This window comes from Callithrix jacchus, chromosome 9 (genome assembly GCF_049354715.1).
Source record: "Callithrix jacchus isolate 240 chromosome 9, calJac240_pri, whole genome shotgun sequence".
In the NCBI taxonomy this organism is placed as follows: Eukaryota; Metazoa; Chordata; class Mammalia; order Primates; family Cebidae; genus Callithrix; species Callithrix jacchus.
The window spans coordinates 113,203,739-113,220,313 of record NC_133510.1 but is presented as its reverse complement, the minus strand read 5'-3'; the positions used below and the strand labels follow the sequence as shown (position 1 = coordinate 113,220,313).

Here is a 16,575-nt window from a genome sequence, read left to right as displayed (position 1 = left end):
AAACTGACGAGTTCACAAGATTGCAAAGTGCATGGGAGATCAACACACAAAAACCAACTGTTATTTCTACATGCTAGCAAAGAACAATCTGAAAATGAAATTGAAAAAAGAATTCCTAATTCAAGGCAGATTAAAGACTTAAATGTAAGACCTCAAACTACAAATATATTCTAGAAGAAACCTAGGAAATACTCTTCTCAACACTGCCCTAGGCAAAGAATTTATGACTAATCCAAAAAGCAAATGCAACAAAAAACTTGACAACTGGGCCCTAGTTAAACGAAAGAGTTTCTGCATAGCAGAAGAAACCTACCAACAGAGTAAACTGACAACCTACAGAATGAAACAAAATATTTGCAAACTATGCACTCAACAAGGGACTAATATCCAGAATCTATAAGGAACCTAAATCCACACACAAGAAAACACCAAATATCACTATTGAAAAGTGGGAAAAGGGTATGAACAGACACTTCTCAAAAGACATCAAGTGATCAACAAACATATGAAAAAACACTCAGTATCACTAGTCAGAGAGATGCAAATCAAAACCACAATGAGATGCCATCTCGCCCCAGTCAGAGTGACTATTAGTGCTGGGCATGATGGCTCACGCTTGTAATCTCAGCATTTTGGGAAGCTGAGGTGGGAGGATCACTTGAACCCAGGAATTCAAGACTAGCTTGGGCAACATAGTGAGACCTCATCTCTACGAAAAAATTAAAAGATTAGCCTGTTACACTGGTGTGTGCCTACAGTCCCAGCTACTTGGAAGGCTCAGGTGGGAGGGTCACTAGAGCCTGGAAAGCCACGGCTGTAATGAGCCATAATCATGTCACTGCATTACAGCCTGGGGAACAGACTGAGACCCGGCATCAAAAAAAAAGGAACACTTATACACTGCTGGTGAGAATGAAAACTAGTTGAGCCCCTGTGGAAAGCAGTTTGGAGATTTCTCAAGAAACTAAAAACAGAACGACCATTCAACCCAGCAATCCCATTACTGGGTATATATCCAAAGAAAAATAAATTGTGGCTGGGTATGGTGTCTCACACCTGTAATCTCAGTACTTTGGGAGGCCAAGGCCAAGGAGGGTGGATCACCTGAGCCCAGGAATTCGAGACCAGCCTGGGCAACATGGTGAGACCTTGTCTCTACAAAAAATACAAATATTAGTTGGGTGTGGTAGGTGCCTGCAGTTCTAGCTACAAGGAGGCTGAGGTGGGAGGATGACTTAAGCTTGGGAGGCAGAGGTTGCAGTGAGCCGAGATCGCACCGCTACACTCCGTCCTGGGTGACGGAGTGAGACCCTACCTCAAAAATAAATGTGGTATATATACACCATGGAATACTACACAGCCATGCAAAAGAATGAAATCATGTCCTTTACAGCGAAATGGATGCAGCCAGAGGCCATTAACCTAAGTGAATTAACACAGAAACAGAAAACCAAATACCATATGTTCTCCCTTATAAATGGGAGCTAAACACTACATAGCATAAAGATGGGAACAGTAAACACAGGGCACTCCAAAAAGTTGGAGAAAAAGGGGCAAGCAGTGAAAAACTGTGAAGTACTATATTCATTATCTGGATGACAGGATCAGTAGAAGCCCAAACTTCAGCATCACACACTATATCCATGTAACAAAGCTGTACCACATGTACCTTGAATCTAAATTTTTATTTTTGAAGATGGGAGTCTTGCTCTGTCGCCCAGGCTTGAGTGCAGTGGTGCGATCTCAGCTCACTGCAACCTCTGCCTCCTGGGATCAAGCGATTCTCCTGCCTCAGCCTCCTGAGTAGCTGGGATTATAGGCGCATGCCACCATGCCCAGCTAATTTTTTATTTTTAGTAGAGACAGGGTTTCACCATGTTGGTCAGGCTGGTCTCGAACTCCTGACCTCGTGATCTGCCTGCCTCAGCCTCCCAAAGCACTGGGATTACTAGCATGAGCCACCACCCTCGGCCAAATCTAAAAATTTTAATTAAAAATAAATACCACCAATAGGCCAATTTCAAATTACAAAAAATTATTTCAATTACAAATATCAGCCGGGCGTGGTAACTCCATCTCAAAAAAAAAAAATTACAAATACTTTCCCCCCAAAAAACCAATGTAATACTTAGGAAGCACAATACCTGAACACTGACAACTAGTGTTGAAAGAAATGACAGACCTTAAAAAGAAAAGACATCCTATGCTCATGGATCGAAAGAGTTAATATGATTCCCCAAACTCATCTATAGATATAACACAATTCTTATTGAAAATACCAGCATGCTTTTTTGCAGAAATTGACAAATAAATCTTAAAAATTTACATGTAAATGTTAGGAACCCAGAATACCCAAAATTATCTTGAAAGAACAAAGTTACACTCCCAAGTTCCCAATTTCCACACTTCATACAATACTACAGCTAGCTATCAAGACCGTTTGGTACTGACCTAAGGACAGAGATCAGTGGATAAATAAGAGTCTAGAAATACATCCTTGCAGGACAAATCAATGAAGAAGTCTTTTTAACAAATGGTGCTGAGACTACTGGATATCCACATGCAAAAAGAAAGAAGCTGGACTTCCAATCTCACACCACAGTTTGTGTTGCTGCTATTTTGAGAGAAGGTCTTGCTTTGTTGCCTAGCATTTTCAGTGGCAGGATCATAGTAGCTCACTGCAGCTTCCAACTCTTGGGCTCAAGTAATCTTCATGACTCTGCTTCCTGAGTAGCTGGGAATACAGGTCTGTATCACCTTGCCTGGCTAATTTAAAAGTGTCTTTTTCCTAGGCTAGACATGGTGGCTCATGCCTACAATCCCAGCACTTTGGGAGGCCAAGGCAGGCAGATCACTTGAAGTCAGGAGTTCAAGACCAGCCTGGCCAACATGGTAAAACCCTGTCTCTACTAAAAATATAAGTATTGGCCAGGCGCAGTGGCTCAAGCCTGTAACCCCAGCACTTTGGGAGGCCGAGGCAGGTGGATCACAAGGTCAAGAGATCGAGACCATCCTGGTCAACATGGTGAAACCCTGTCTCTACTAAAAATACAAAAAATTAGCTGGGCACGGTAGTGGGTGCCTGTAATCCCTGCTGCTCAGGAGGCTGAGGCAGGAGAATTGCCTGAACCCAGGAGGCGGAGGTTGCGGTGAGCCGAGATCGCACCATTGCACTCCAGCCTGGGTAACAAGAGTGAAACTCCGTCTCAAAAAAAAAAAATTATTAGCCAAGTGTGGTGGCAAGAACCTGTAATCCCAGTTACTCAGGAGGCTGAGGCAGGAGAATCTGCACCCAGGAGGCGGAGGTTTCGTGGAGCCCAGATTGTGCCACTGTACTCCAGACTCCAGCCTAGGCAACAGAGCAAGAGTCTGTATCAAAAAAAAGTGTTTTTTCCTGCCTCGGCCTCCCGAAGTGCTGGAATCATATAGGTAGGAGCCACCATGCCTGGCCCATATATAATATCTTTGTGACCTTCAATTAGGCAACAGTTTCTTAGATATCATTTCAGAAGCACAAGCAACAACAATGTGTAAGTGGACTTTATCACATTAAAATCTTCTATGTTATAAAATATGCTGTCAAGAAAGTGAAGGAAAAATCCCTACAGAATGGAGAAAAAATTTTACTAATCATACCTCACAAGGCAGGATATGTAAAGAATTCTTACACCTCAACATTAAAGACAAATTAAAATGGGCAAACGATTTAAATAGACATTTCTCCAAAGAAAACACACTGATGAATAACAGCCACATGGAAACAAGCCCAACATCAGTACGAAATTAGGGAAATGCACATCAAAACCACAATGAGATACTTACCTCATGGGTTAAATTTTAAACAGACAATGACATGTAATGGCAAGGATGTGGAAAAACTGGAACCTGTATACATTGTTGGTGGGAATGTAAAACATCACCATTTTGAAAAACAGTTTGGAGGGGACGATCCAAGATGGCCGATCGCTAACATCCCGGGATTGCAGCTCTCAGGGAAGGCGCGGAGAACTAGAGGACGCCACACTTTCAGACAAATTCTGGTCGCTCACGGAGCAGGAGATTCCCCCAGTGGAGGAAACACACGGGTGGCCAGCGCGACTCTCGTGGCCGGTGCAGCGGTTCCGCCGGCACCTTGGCACGGCAGCTCTCGGAGCAAAGTAAACAGGTTCGGAGGACCGGCCCGGGTGCCCAGCACGACACCAGAGCCCGGCAGCAGCTGTGACGGCACCTCAGCGCGGGAGCGCTCGGCGCAGAGTAAACAGGACCGGTTTCCCTTCTGACCGAGGTCTGGAGCCCCGGGAAGGCAAAGTCGCCTACTACGGACACAAGAAGGAAGCCAGACAGGAGAATCCTGGGCAGAAAAGCACCATCAGTTTTAACGCCGCTGCTCTGGCCCTGGGAACTAACAACCTGGACGTCCACTCAAGAGACTTAATCTGAAAGTTGGTAATTTCAAAGAGACAGGAGGATAAATTTACAATGACGGGAAGAAACCAGCGTAAAAAAGCTGAGAATACTCAAAATCAGAACGCCTCTCCCTCTAAAGATGATCACAGTTCCACATCAACAATGGAACAAGGCTTGATGGAGAACGAGCGCATCCCAATGACAGAATCACTCTTCAAGGAATGGATAATAAGAAACTTCGGTGAGTTAAAAGACCATGTTGTAGCCCAACGTAAAGAAACTAGGAACTTTGAAAAAAGGTCTGATGAAATCCTATTGAGAATAGACAACTTAGAGAGGAGTATGAGTGAATTAATGGAACTGAAGAATACAATACAGGAACTCCGAGAAGTATGCACAGGTTTAAACACTCGAATTGTTCAAGCAGAAGAAGGGATATCAGAGGTCAAAGTCCAACTTAATGAAATAAAACGTGAAGAAAAGATTAGAGAAAAAAGGATAAAAAGGAATGAGCAAAGTCTCCAAGAAATGTGGGACTATGTGAAAAGACCAAATTTACATTTGATAGGTGTACCTGAATGCGACGGAGAGAATGAATCCAAGCTGGAAAATACCCTTCAGGATATTATTCAGGAAAATTTTCCTAAACTAGCAAAGCAGGTCAAAATTCAACCCCAGGTAATACAGAGAACACCACATAGATATTCCTCAAGAAGAGCAACCCCAAGGCACATAATCGTTAGATTCACCAGGGTTGAAACGAAGGAGAAAATACTAAGGGCAGCCAGAGAGAAAGGTCAGGTTACCCACGAAGGCAAGCTTATCAGACTTACAGCAGATCTCTCAGCAGAAACTCTACAAGCCAGAAGAGAGTGGGGGCCAATATTCAACATTCTCAAAGAACAGAACCTTCAGCCCAGAATTTCATATCCAGCCAAACTAAGCTTCACAACTGAAGGAAAAATAAAATCTTTTATGAACAAGCAAGAACTCAGAGATTTTATTACCACCAGGCCTGCTTTACAAGAGCTTCTGAAAGAAGCATTACACACAGAAAGAAACAACCAGTATTAGCCTTTCTAAAAATACACCAAAAAGTAAAGAGCACCAACATAAAGAAGAATTTACACCAACGAATGGATAAAACAGCCAGTCAACATCAAATGGCAGTAACCCTAAATTTAAATTGACTAAATCCCCCAATCAAAAGACACAGCCAAAACCAAACGGCATGTTACATCCAGACCTGTTTCACATGCAAGGATACACAAAGACTCAAAACAAAGGGATGGAGAAAGATTTACCAACCAAATGGAGAGCAAAAATAAATAATAAATAAATGAAAAGCAGGAGTTGCAATTCTCGTATCGGATAAAATAGATTTTAAAGCAACAAAGATATAGTGGTAAAAGGATCAATGCAACAACAAGAGCTAACGATCCTAACACCCAGATACGAGACTTAGATTCAATGAGACAGAAAATTAATAAGGATATCAAGGACTTGAACTCAGATCCGGAACAAGTAAACTTAATAAATATTCATAGAGCTCTCCACTTCAAATACACAAAATATACATTCTTGTCAATACCACATCACACCTACCCATAAGTTTAAATGAAACACTGATTGGCCATTATTAATACTCAATTTTTTTCAAAATAAAGCAATATTTCCATTTACTCTCCCTCTTTCTCTTCCTCTTTCTTCCTCTCCTTTACTTATTTTTTTTTCTTTCCTTCTCTCAAAATAAAAGAAATCAACTTGTAAACCTCTAGATCCAGGTCGGCAATGTCTCTCTCATTGCTTGATTTCCTTCCTTCCCTTCCCTCCCTCCCTCCCTCCCTCCCTCCCCGCTTCCTCCCTCCCTTCCTTCCTTCCTTCATCCCTTTCTTCCTCCCTACCGTCCTTCTTCCCTCCCTCCCCGCTTCCTCCCTTCCTTCCTTCCTTCCTTCATCCCTTCCTTCCTCCCTACCGTCCTTCTTCCCTCCCTTCCTGCCTTCCTCCCCCCCACCCAAAAAAAAAAAAGAAAAACAGTTTGGTAGCTGCTCAAAATGTTAATGTACAGAATCACTATAGGCCCCAATTATTCCATGCTTAGGTATATACCTAACAGAGAGAAAATCTATGTATGTTCACACAAAAATTGGTACAAGCATGTACGTATAAATTATAGCATTATTCTTTTTTTCCTTATTCTTCAGAGAAGGAAATAGGTTCTGTAAGACATTATTCATTACTCATAATAGAACAAAACTAGAAACAACCCAAATGTCCATCAACTAATAGATAAACATTATTCAGCAATAATAAGGAATGAAATACCTGCTATATTCATGAACGAAATATAACATGCTATGCTAAGAGAACCAGTCACAAAGCGCCATAGATTGATTCCATTTATATGCAATATCCAGAAAAAGATAATAAACTGTGGTTGTCAGGAACTGGTGGGAGTAAAACAGTAGGCAACATCTGTTAATGGGTATAGGTTTTTTTTGAGGGTGATGAAAATATTCTGGAATTAGATAATGAGAATCACACAGACCTTGAATATACTAATAGTTTGGCATTCAATAATTGTATTGAAGGCCGGGTGCGGTGGCTCATGCCTGTAATCCTAGCACTTTGAGAGGCTGAGGCAGGTGGCTCCCTTGAGGCCAGGAGTTCAAGACTAGCCTGTCCAACACGGCGAAACCTCGTCTCTACTAAAAATGCAAAAACATTAGCCAGGCGTGGCCGGGCACAGTGGCTCACGTCGTCAGGAGATTGAGACCATCCTGGCCAACATGGTAAAACCCTGTCTCTACCAAAAATACAAAAATTGGCTAGGCATGGGGGCATGTGCCTATAATCCCAGCTACTCAGGAGGCATAGGCAGGAATCACTTGAACCTGGGAGGCAGAGGTTGCAGTGAGTCAAGATCACGCCACTGTACCCCACCCTGGGCAACAAAAGCAAAAGTCCAACTCAAAAACAACAACAACTAACAACTGTTGTCATACTACTAGCCAGTGAGCATCTTAAGGACAGAACTGTCATATTGACTGCTACAACATTATTGTAAGTGTTCTATGAATGAAATTTGAAATCAGAAGTAAGTTCAGCTAATGTATATGCCTTTTAGCAATTACCATACCGTGGGGGAAGAGGTGGGACAAATAAGTGGTAAATAGCTACCAGAATCAGCGCTATCCATGAAGGATCCAGAAACAGGTGAAAGGAAAATGGATTTAAATGTGTACACCGCTTGGTAGTAGTGGTATATTCACCTAAGGGATTTAAACTCAGGGTTTTTTGAATATTCAAATAAAGGGTATGGTTGCCAGGGGCCAGGGAAGAGGGGAAGGAACAAGAAGTTAAGTGTTTAAGGAGTACATTTCAGTTGGGGAATATAAAGTTCTGGATGGTGACAGTCCCAAAACAATGTGAATGTACTCAATGCCACAAAACTGCACACTTAAAAATGGTTAAAATGGCTAATTTTATAATATGTACATTTTACTACAACATAAATAAGGAAAATTCCATTAGACTGAAAATCTTTAGTCATACACACTATATATCAAACATTATTTGTCATTTTTTTTTTTTAACTTTTATTTTTTTTCTAATAGAGATGGGGTGTCACCATGTTGGCCAGGCTGGTCTCAAACTCCTGACCTCAGGTGATCCACCCCTCTTGGCCTCCCAAAGTGCTGGGATTACAGGCGTGAGCCACCGCGCCTGGCCTGTTTGTCCTTTCTAAACTATCAAATGCAACAACAAAACTATGCTACAATATGGAGAACGAAATTTCAGTGTGAGAAAGCCAGATAGGTCACGGTAATAACCAAAGCTTCACCACTAGGAGATCTGTGCAATGAGCAAATTAATAAACTATAAAATTTGCCTAACCTTTCATAAAAAGGTGACTTTGGCGGTACTGAAAGCTGAAAAACAGGCCTGGAAGTCTGCAGCATGAGGGAGCAGCAAAGATGAAATCATGGAAGAAAGCAGGAGCAAGCTACATACAAGTTTATCAGGTCAGAGAATTTCTTCTTCTAAGTGCAATGGGGAAGTCCCTTAAGGGTTTTTGGCAGATGAATAAATAACACAATCTTTTTTTTTTAGGTGGAGTTTTGCTCTTGTTACCCAGGCTGGAGTGCAATGGCGCGATCTTGGCTCACCGCAACCTCCGCCTCCTGGGTTCAAGCAATTCTCCTGCCTCAGCCTCCCAAGTAGCTGGGACTACAGGCGCACACCACCATACCCAGCTAATTTTTGTATTTTTGGTAGAGACGGGGTTTCACCATGTTGACCAGGATGGTCTCGAACTCTTGACCTCGTGATCCACCCGCCTCGGCCTCCCAAAGTGCTGGGATTATAGGTGAGCCACAGCGCCCGGCCAATAACACAATCTTTAAGAAACTACTCTGGCACTCGTGTGGAGAATAAATTGGAGGAAGACAACAAAGGAAGCCAGAGCCTAGCTAGGAGACGAAGACAGCTGTGGTGTGAGATGATGGCTGGACTAGTATGCTGACTGAGGAAACAGAGTTCACAAACTTGGGTGTGTTCTGGAGACAGAATCAATGGTCTTAGAGACAAATCAAAGAATAAGAGAGGGAAACAAATCAAGATGAATTCCAAGTTTCTCACAGTGAACTAGGTTAGAGTGCCTTATGGAGACAGGAAGGACTGGCAAAAACCAGGATTCAGAGAAAAAGAGAAACCAAAATCACCAACGTTGAAGAGACATTGGCTTTTGTTTATTCAAAAAGGATGGTGCTTTGCGGTATTAGGGTTATGGTTTCCTCTGAAGCAGTCTACCGTTGCCATCTACTGATGCAAAATAAGGATGAACTCTTTGGGGGTAATTTCTCTAAGTCTTCAAGTAGACTCAACACACTAAACTAGCCCAATAAGGCTGAGTACAGTGGCTCACACCTGTAAATCCCAGAACTTTGGGAGGCCGAGGCAGGAGGATCATTTGAGGCCAGGATTTTGAGACTAGCCTAGGCAACATAGCAAGACCCTGGCTCTATTTTTTAAAAACTTAAATAAAATCAAACGGAATCTCGTACACATATTTAGGTGATGTCATCTACAACTGCACGTACCACATTTATTTGTGGAAAAACAATCTTCCCTCCAGTGTTTCCTTCTACAGGTAGTACAGAACCATTACACCCAGTCATGTAAACTAGAAATTTTGCCAGTATCTTTGATTCTATATCCTACCCATACACACTCTCCTATCTATTGCTTTGGGCCAGGCACAGTGGCTCATACCTGTAATTCCAGCATTTTAGAAGGCCAAGGCAAAAGGATTGCTTGAGCCCAGAGTTCAACACCAGCCTGGGCAACAAAGCAAAATGCCATCTTTACTTAAAAAACAAAACAAAACAAATAAACAAAAAACAAGGCAGGGTGTTACATGCCTGTATCACCAGCTACTCAGGAGGCTGAGGCAGGAGGATCCCTCAAGCCAAGGAGTTCGAGGTTGCAGTGAGCCATGATCATACAACTCCACTTTAGCCTGGATAAGACAGCAAGACCCTGTCTCCAAGTTTAAAAAAAAAAAGAGAGAGAGAGAAAGAAGAGAGGGAGAGAGACAGAAAAGAAAAAAAGAAAGAAAGAAAGAAAGAAATCTGCTGCTTTAGGCTGGGCACGGTGGCTCACACCTGTAATCCCAGCACTTTCGGAGGCCGAGGCAGGCAGATTATCTGAGGTCGGGAGTTTGAGACCAGCCTGACCAACATGGAGAAATCCTGTCTTTACTAAAATTACAAAATTAGCTGGGCATGGTTGTGCATGCCTGTAATCCCACCTACTCAGGAGGCTGAGGCAGGAGAACTGCTTGAACCCGGGAGGCAGACGTTGCGAGGTGAGCCGAGATAGCACCACTGCACTCCAGCCTGGGCAATAAGAGCGAAACTTCATCTCAAAAAAAAAAAAAAAAAAAAAAATCTACTGCTTTGTATCTAAGTCAGAGGCTCACTTTTTAAACTACTTATGACCAGAATTCTGTACCCAATGGAGATTCAGGGTTAATATTCTAAGTTGAGACCTGACAAAAACTTATTTTTAAAAAGTGCCCCTAGATGATTCTGATGTGCATACCTGCTTAAGTGCCACTATTCATGAACTCAAAAATCTTTCCTTCATTATTCTTAATGTTACTTGTCCTCATTTTCTCTTGCCTAGACTACTAAAATAGCTTCCCTGTATCTCCAGCCTTCCCCATTCTGACCTATTTTCTTTATCACCATCAGAATTCCCTAACTCAAATATCTTTTGCTATTAAAAAAAATGTGGGCCAGGCACAGTGGGCTCACACCTGTGATCTCAGCACTTTGGGAGGCTAAGGCAGGAGGACTGCCTGAGCCCAGGGGTTTGAAAGACCAACCTGGGCAACATGACAAGACCCATTTCTACAAAAAATACAAAAATGAACCAGGTGCGCAGTGGCTTGTGCCTTTGATCCCATTTACTCAGGAGGCTGAGGTGGGAAAATCACTTGAGCCCAGGACGTCGATGCTACAGTGAGCCATGATGGTGCCATTGCACTCCAGCCTGGGTGACAGAGCGAGACCTTGTCCTCCCCTTACCAAAAAAAGTGGTAACTGATAAATTCTGAATAAGATCTTATATACTATTGTATCAATTTCCAAATGTTGATAATCATAATGGGGTTATATAACAGAACATCCTTGATTTTATAAAACAAACATTATTTAGGAGTAAAGGGGCATCATGTCTGCAATATACCCTCCAATAGTTCACACAAAAATGTGTGTATATAGACTGACAGAATAATATACCTGTGATAAAATGCTATTTGCATCAAAACAAAGTTTTTAAAAATCCAATAGTCAAAACATTTCATTCTGAATTGTACTTTTCTTAACAATATACTTAAGCTGTTAAATCAATTGCACACACCATTTACACATAAATACTTTACAGACCCAAATAATCGACTTACTGGCATATATGTAATTCTATCCTTTTTTTCTGAATGAATGACAAAAATTTCTGGAGTAGAGAATACGACAAGGCAATTTCCTTTCACAGGCCAAAGTTGTAGAGCATGGGTTAAGGGATGTAGCTCTTTTAATTATTTTCATTAAAATGAGTAAGACAATAAAGACAAAGCACACCCTTTCCAAGTCAGTATAAAAGCATTACAATGAGATAATTCACAAATAACAACAAAGTAAATAGTATACTTAACTCAGAAGGGTGTGAAAATCCAGATAATCTAAATAACAATATGTAATGACTCTCTAAGTGAAACAGCCAAAACAAACAACCCACCTAGACTATCCTGGTTGGTCCCAGGGGTACTGTGATTTTGGACTGTCAGAAATATGGCTGCTTGGCATGGTGGCTCAAGCCTGTAATCCCAGCACTTTGGGAAGACAAGGCAGAATCACTTGGTCTCAGGACTGTGAGACTAGCCTGAGCAACATAGCAAAACCCCGCCTCCACAAAAAAATATAAAAATTAGTCAAGTGTGGTGGCATGTACCTGTCTGTGGTCCCAGCTATTTAGAGGGCTAGAGTAGGAGGGTCATTTGAGCTTGGGAGGCAGAGGTTGCAGTGAGCTGAGATCATGACGCTGCACTCCAGCCTGGGCAACAGAGTAAGACTCCCGTATCAAAAAAAAAAAGAACGAATGAACGAACGAAAAGAAAATAAATGCTGCACTAATCTAGAGCAGGGAGAATACTGACTGACCCTTTGGAGGTCTGTGGAGAGTTCTGGACTCACAGTGAATTCACAGACTCTTTGAAGCTGATCTCTGGAATTCAGGCAGAGACCCCTGGCTCAAGTGTAACACATAAGTATTTTTTTTCTTGAGACAGAGTCTCGCTCTATTGCCAGGCTGGAGTGCAGTGGTGCAATCCTGGCTCACTGCAACTTCCATTTTCCAGTTTCAAGCAATTCTCCTGCCTCAGCCTCCCGAGTAGCTAGGACTACAGGTGCGCACCACCACGCCCAGCTCATTTTTTTGTATTTTTAGTAGAGACGAGGTTTCACCATGTTGGTCAGGATGGTTTCAATCTCTTGGCCTCCTGATTTGCCTGCCTCAGCCTCCCAAAGTGCTGGGATTACAGGCGCGAGCCTCTGCACCCGGCCACACAGAAGTATTTTTAAGTATAGCTTTTAGAGTCATAAAATTTCCCTTGACCATAGATTCAATTAGATAGTTGTAGGTATGACTTAACATTTGTGCCGACAACCAAAATAGAAAAAACTGTGCCGTCACTAGCCAGTATTCTAACAAATTGCTCACTACAATTAATTGTCAAATCAATACTAAGTTTTACTTCTCTAGCATTAGGGTTCTATAATGTATTTAAACAAGCAGAATTCAAATACCTTGTTTAATCTTATCAATGACAAGAAGAGAACTGCCAAAACACTTCAAAATAATTTTAGAAAATGCAGGATTTGTATGAATGGTACTAAAATGTGTTAATTGCTACATGAAAACAATTATTTTAAATATAATTATGAGCCTTTAGAAAAGGACTACATTCAGAAATACAATCTAGAATGAAAGAAAAATGACAAACTCAACTCACCAGCAATTTCTACAATATCACCAGGAACTATGTCTTTAGCTTTAATTCGCTGTACACTCTTTCTGTCCTGTCGATACACTTTGCCCATTTCAGGCTCATATTCCTTAAGGGCTTCGATGGCATTTTCAGCATTTCGTTCCTATATAAAAGAAAACAGAAAAGCAGTGAAGACCTTTCTGCCACTGCAATTATTTCTAACCCAAGGAATAAAATGTTCAAGTTAAAAAAAAAAAAAGGCCAGGCACAGTGGCTCACGAGGTCAGGAGTTTGACACCGGCCTAACCAAAATGGTGAAACTGCATCTCTACTAAAAATGCAAAAATTAGCCTGGTGCAGTGGCGGGTGCCTATAATCCCAGCTACTTGGGAGGCTGAAGCAGAAGAATTGCTTGAACTTGGGAGGTGGAGGTTGCAGTGAGCTGAGATTGCACCACTGCACTCTAGCCTGGGTGACAGAGTGAGACTCCATTTCAAAAACAGAGAGAAGTCCACTAGTAACATTTGTATTAAACACTTCATATCTTAAGGCAATAGAAACCTTACCTTATAAGGGCACTTGTAATTTTATATTAAAAATGAAAAGCAAGCACCCTCAATTAAGGTAAGGCGATAAAACAATGAGGAAAAGCAATTATAGACTCCACTGTCCCTAAGACTGCAACACAGCCTTCACCTCTAGCCAAATCCCCCTACCATTTAAAATCAGTTCTGTCTCATGAGAGGCAGTACAGTTTAATAGTCTGGGCTAAGCTGCCCAGGTTCAATATAGGCTCTTAACAGCTATGTGACTGTAGAAAGGTTACATAACATACAAGTTTACTGTCTCTAAAATGACAACACTAACAGTTCCTACCTCAAGGCTTGTGAGGATAAGAAGTCATATTTAACATGCTTAGATTGTTTCTGGGCACACAGTAAATGCTATGAGTGATTAATACGTCTCACAACTCCTAAGAATTATCCCTCCAGTGGTAAAGACCAATGAATGGCTGGATTCTCATCATAGCACTGACAGTCGCAAGCTATGTATTTCTCACGACATTATATATGAACTGTCAACCATTAGTCACAGCAATTTTCTTCCAGATTTCAAAATGGAAGATGTACAATCAAACCAGCCTAAAGAGAATTAAATGACACAAAGCTGAAAGCTGGTAACACGTGTGCCTCACTTTTGATGCATATACCCCTGAAAAAGTATTAAAAAACCTTAAATTTGAGAAATACGTGATAAAGTTAATTTCAAACTCGTTATCAGATATCTTACGCTTCACGATCACGTTGGGTGGAACTTAACTGTACTGCTCAAGGTTAAACGAATATGCCATGAGCACTGTATTTTGCATTCACTTAAATCATCAGCTGAGCATAGTAGCTCATGCCTGTAATCCCAGCACTTTTGAAAGGCCAAGGTAAGAGGATTGCTTGAGTCCAAGACTTCCAGACCACCCAGCTGCTCAGGAGGCAGAGGGGGGAGGATCACTAAGCCCAAGAGGCAGAGGTTGCAGTGATTTGTGATTGTGGCACTGTACTCCAGCCTGTCTTGGTGGGGAAAAGAAAAGATAAATTATCTCTGACCCTGAGGACAAAGATGACAATTAAAAGCACTGAAAAGGCCAGGCACAGTGGCTCATGCCTATAATCCCAGCACTTTGGGAGGTGGAGGTGGGCAGATAATGAAGTCAGGAGTTCAAGACCAACCTTGCCAACATGGTGAAACCCCGTCTCTACTTAAAATACAAAAATTAGCGGGGCATGGTGGTGTGTGCCTGTACTGAGGCAGGAGAATTGCTTAACTGGGGGACCTGGGAAGCGGAGGTTGCAGTGAGCCAAGATTATGCCACTGCACTCCAGCCTGGGCTACAGAGTGAGACTCTGTCTCAATAAAAAAAATTATCAAATGAAAAAAGAAAATGGCTGAAATTATACTCCCTGTCCCCCCTATATTCACACTAACAGATGTAATATTTAATGTAGAGAGTGGGGAAAGGAACTGAATAATCATAAATTTAGATAGTATACACCAAAAAATGTCAACAAGAAAATACAAATATACCTAACTTACTGGAACAAAAATATAAATTACAAAACTTCTAAGGTTTCCTCTATTTCTAAAAGTTTACAACCTCCATACCCTTCCAGTTACATCTCCTACTCAAATGCAAAGTGGCTTATCGTTCCTCAAACACATTTGGTACCTTTTGGTTCCTGCTACTACCTCTCTGGAATAATCTTCCACAGCCTCTTTCACTCACAAAAACTTGGTTTCTGAAGAGTTACCAATTGCTTGTCACTGCCTCTAATCCCAGCACTTTGGGAGGCTGAGGTGGGTGGATCCCCTGAGGTTGGGAGTTTGAGACCAGCCTAGCCAACACGGTGAAACCCTGTTTCTACTAAAAATACAAAAAACTAACTGGGGTGTGGTGGTGCACACCTATAATCCCAGCTACTTGGGAGACTGAGGTGGGAGAATCACTTGAGTTCAGAGGTGGAGATCGCAGTGAGCAGAGATCGAGCCACTGCACTCCAGCCCAGATAACAGAGGGAGACTCAAAAAAAAAAAAGCCTGGGCATGGTGGCTCACACCTGTACTCCCAACACTTTGGGAGGCTGAGGCAGGTGGATAATTAGGTCAGGAGTTTGAGACCAGCCAGGTGAAATCCTGTCTCTACTAAAAATACAAAAAAATTAGCCATGTGGTAGCACACACCTGTAGCCTCAGCTACTCGGGAGGAGGCAGAAGAACTGCTTAAACCCACGAGGCCGAAGTTGCAGTGAGGCAAGATCGCGCCACTGCACTCCAGCCTGGGTGACAGAGCAAGACTCTGTCTTAAATTAAAAACAAAAAACAAGAAGCCATCCGGGATGATGCTGGTCAGAAATAATATGCCCCCCATACTACCTTATACTGTCATTGTAATTTTCCTTACTTTCAGAAGGCCAGAACCCTCTATTGATGCTCATACCATTTAGTATATAGACTTAAGCATGTTCTTTTTTTAAAAACTCAAACAAATCATTTTTTTTTTTTCCTGAGACAAAGTCTAGCTCTGTTGCCCAAGCTGGAATGCAGTGGCATGATCTTGGCTCAATGCAACCTCGGCCTCCCGGGTTCAAGCTATTTGCCTGCCTCAGTCTCCCAAATGGCTGGGAGTGCATGCTACCACGCCTGGCTAATTTTCTGTATTTTTAGTAAAGACAGGGTTTCACCATGTTGGCCATGCTGGTCTCAAACTCCTGACCTGAAGTGATCCACCCCTGCCTCGGCCTCCCAAAGTGTTGGGATCACAGGCATGAGCCATGGCACTCAGCCTAAATATAACTGTTTTTAGGAAAACACAACAAGAGGAATATAGCACAATTACAAATTTCTAAGTAGGCCATATTTCTCATAACGTTTATTGATAAAGATTAGAAGTTTACAATTTCAGCAGGACTAAGTATGTTTATAAGATGTGTCAGGCCGGATGCAGTGGCTCACACCCGTAATCCTAGCACTTTGAGAGGCCAAGGTGGATGAATCACCTGAGGTTGGGGTTTGAGACCAGCCTGACCAACATGGTGAAACCCTGTCTCTACTAAAAATATAAAAAG

At 42.0% G+C, this 16,575-nt stretch overlaps 1 protein-coding gene across 12 annotated transcripts in view; it reads right to left on the bottom strand.

Moving 5' to 3' along the window:
• ATP2A2 (ATPase sarcoplasmic/endoplasmic reticulum Ca2+ transporting 2) overlaps window positions 1-16,575 on the bottom strand; it is a 74,550-nt gene that overhangs the window by 45,915 nt on the left and 12,060 nt on the right. For all 12 annotated transcript variants that reach the window (XR_013522106.1, XR_013522107.1, XM_009004608.4 and 9 more), the window contains one exon: window positions 12,983-13,121. Coding sequence is in view for 10 of the 12 variants with exons in the window: in XM_009004608.4 (XP_009002856.1) it covers window positions 12,983-13,121 (139 nt within the window). In the remaining 2 variants the exon portion in view is untranslated. The remainder of the gene's footprint in view (window positions 1-12,982; window positions 13,122-16,575) is intronic.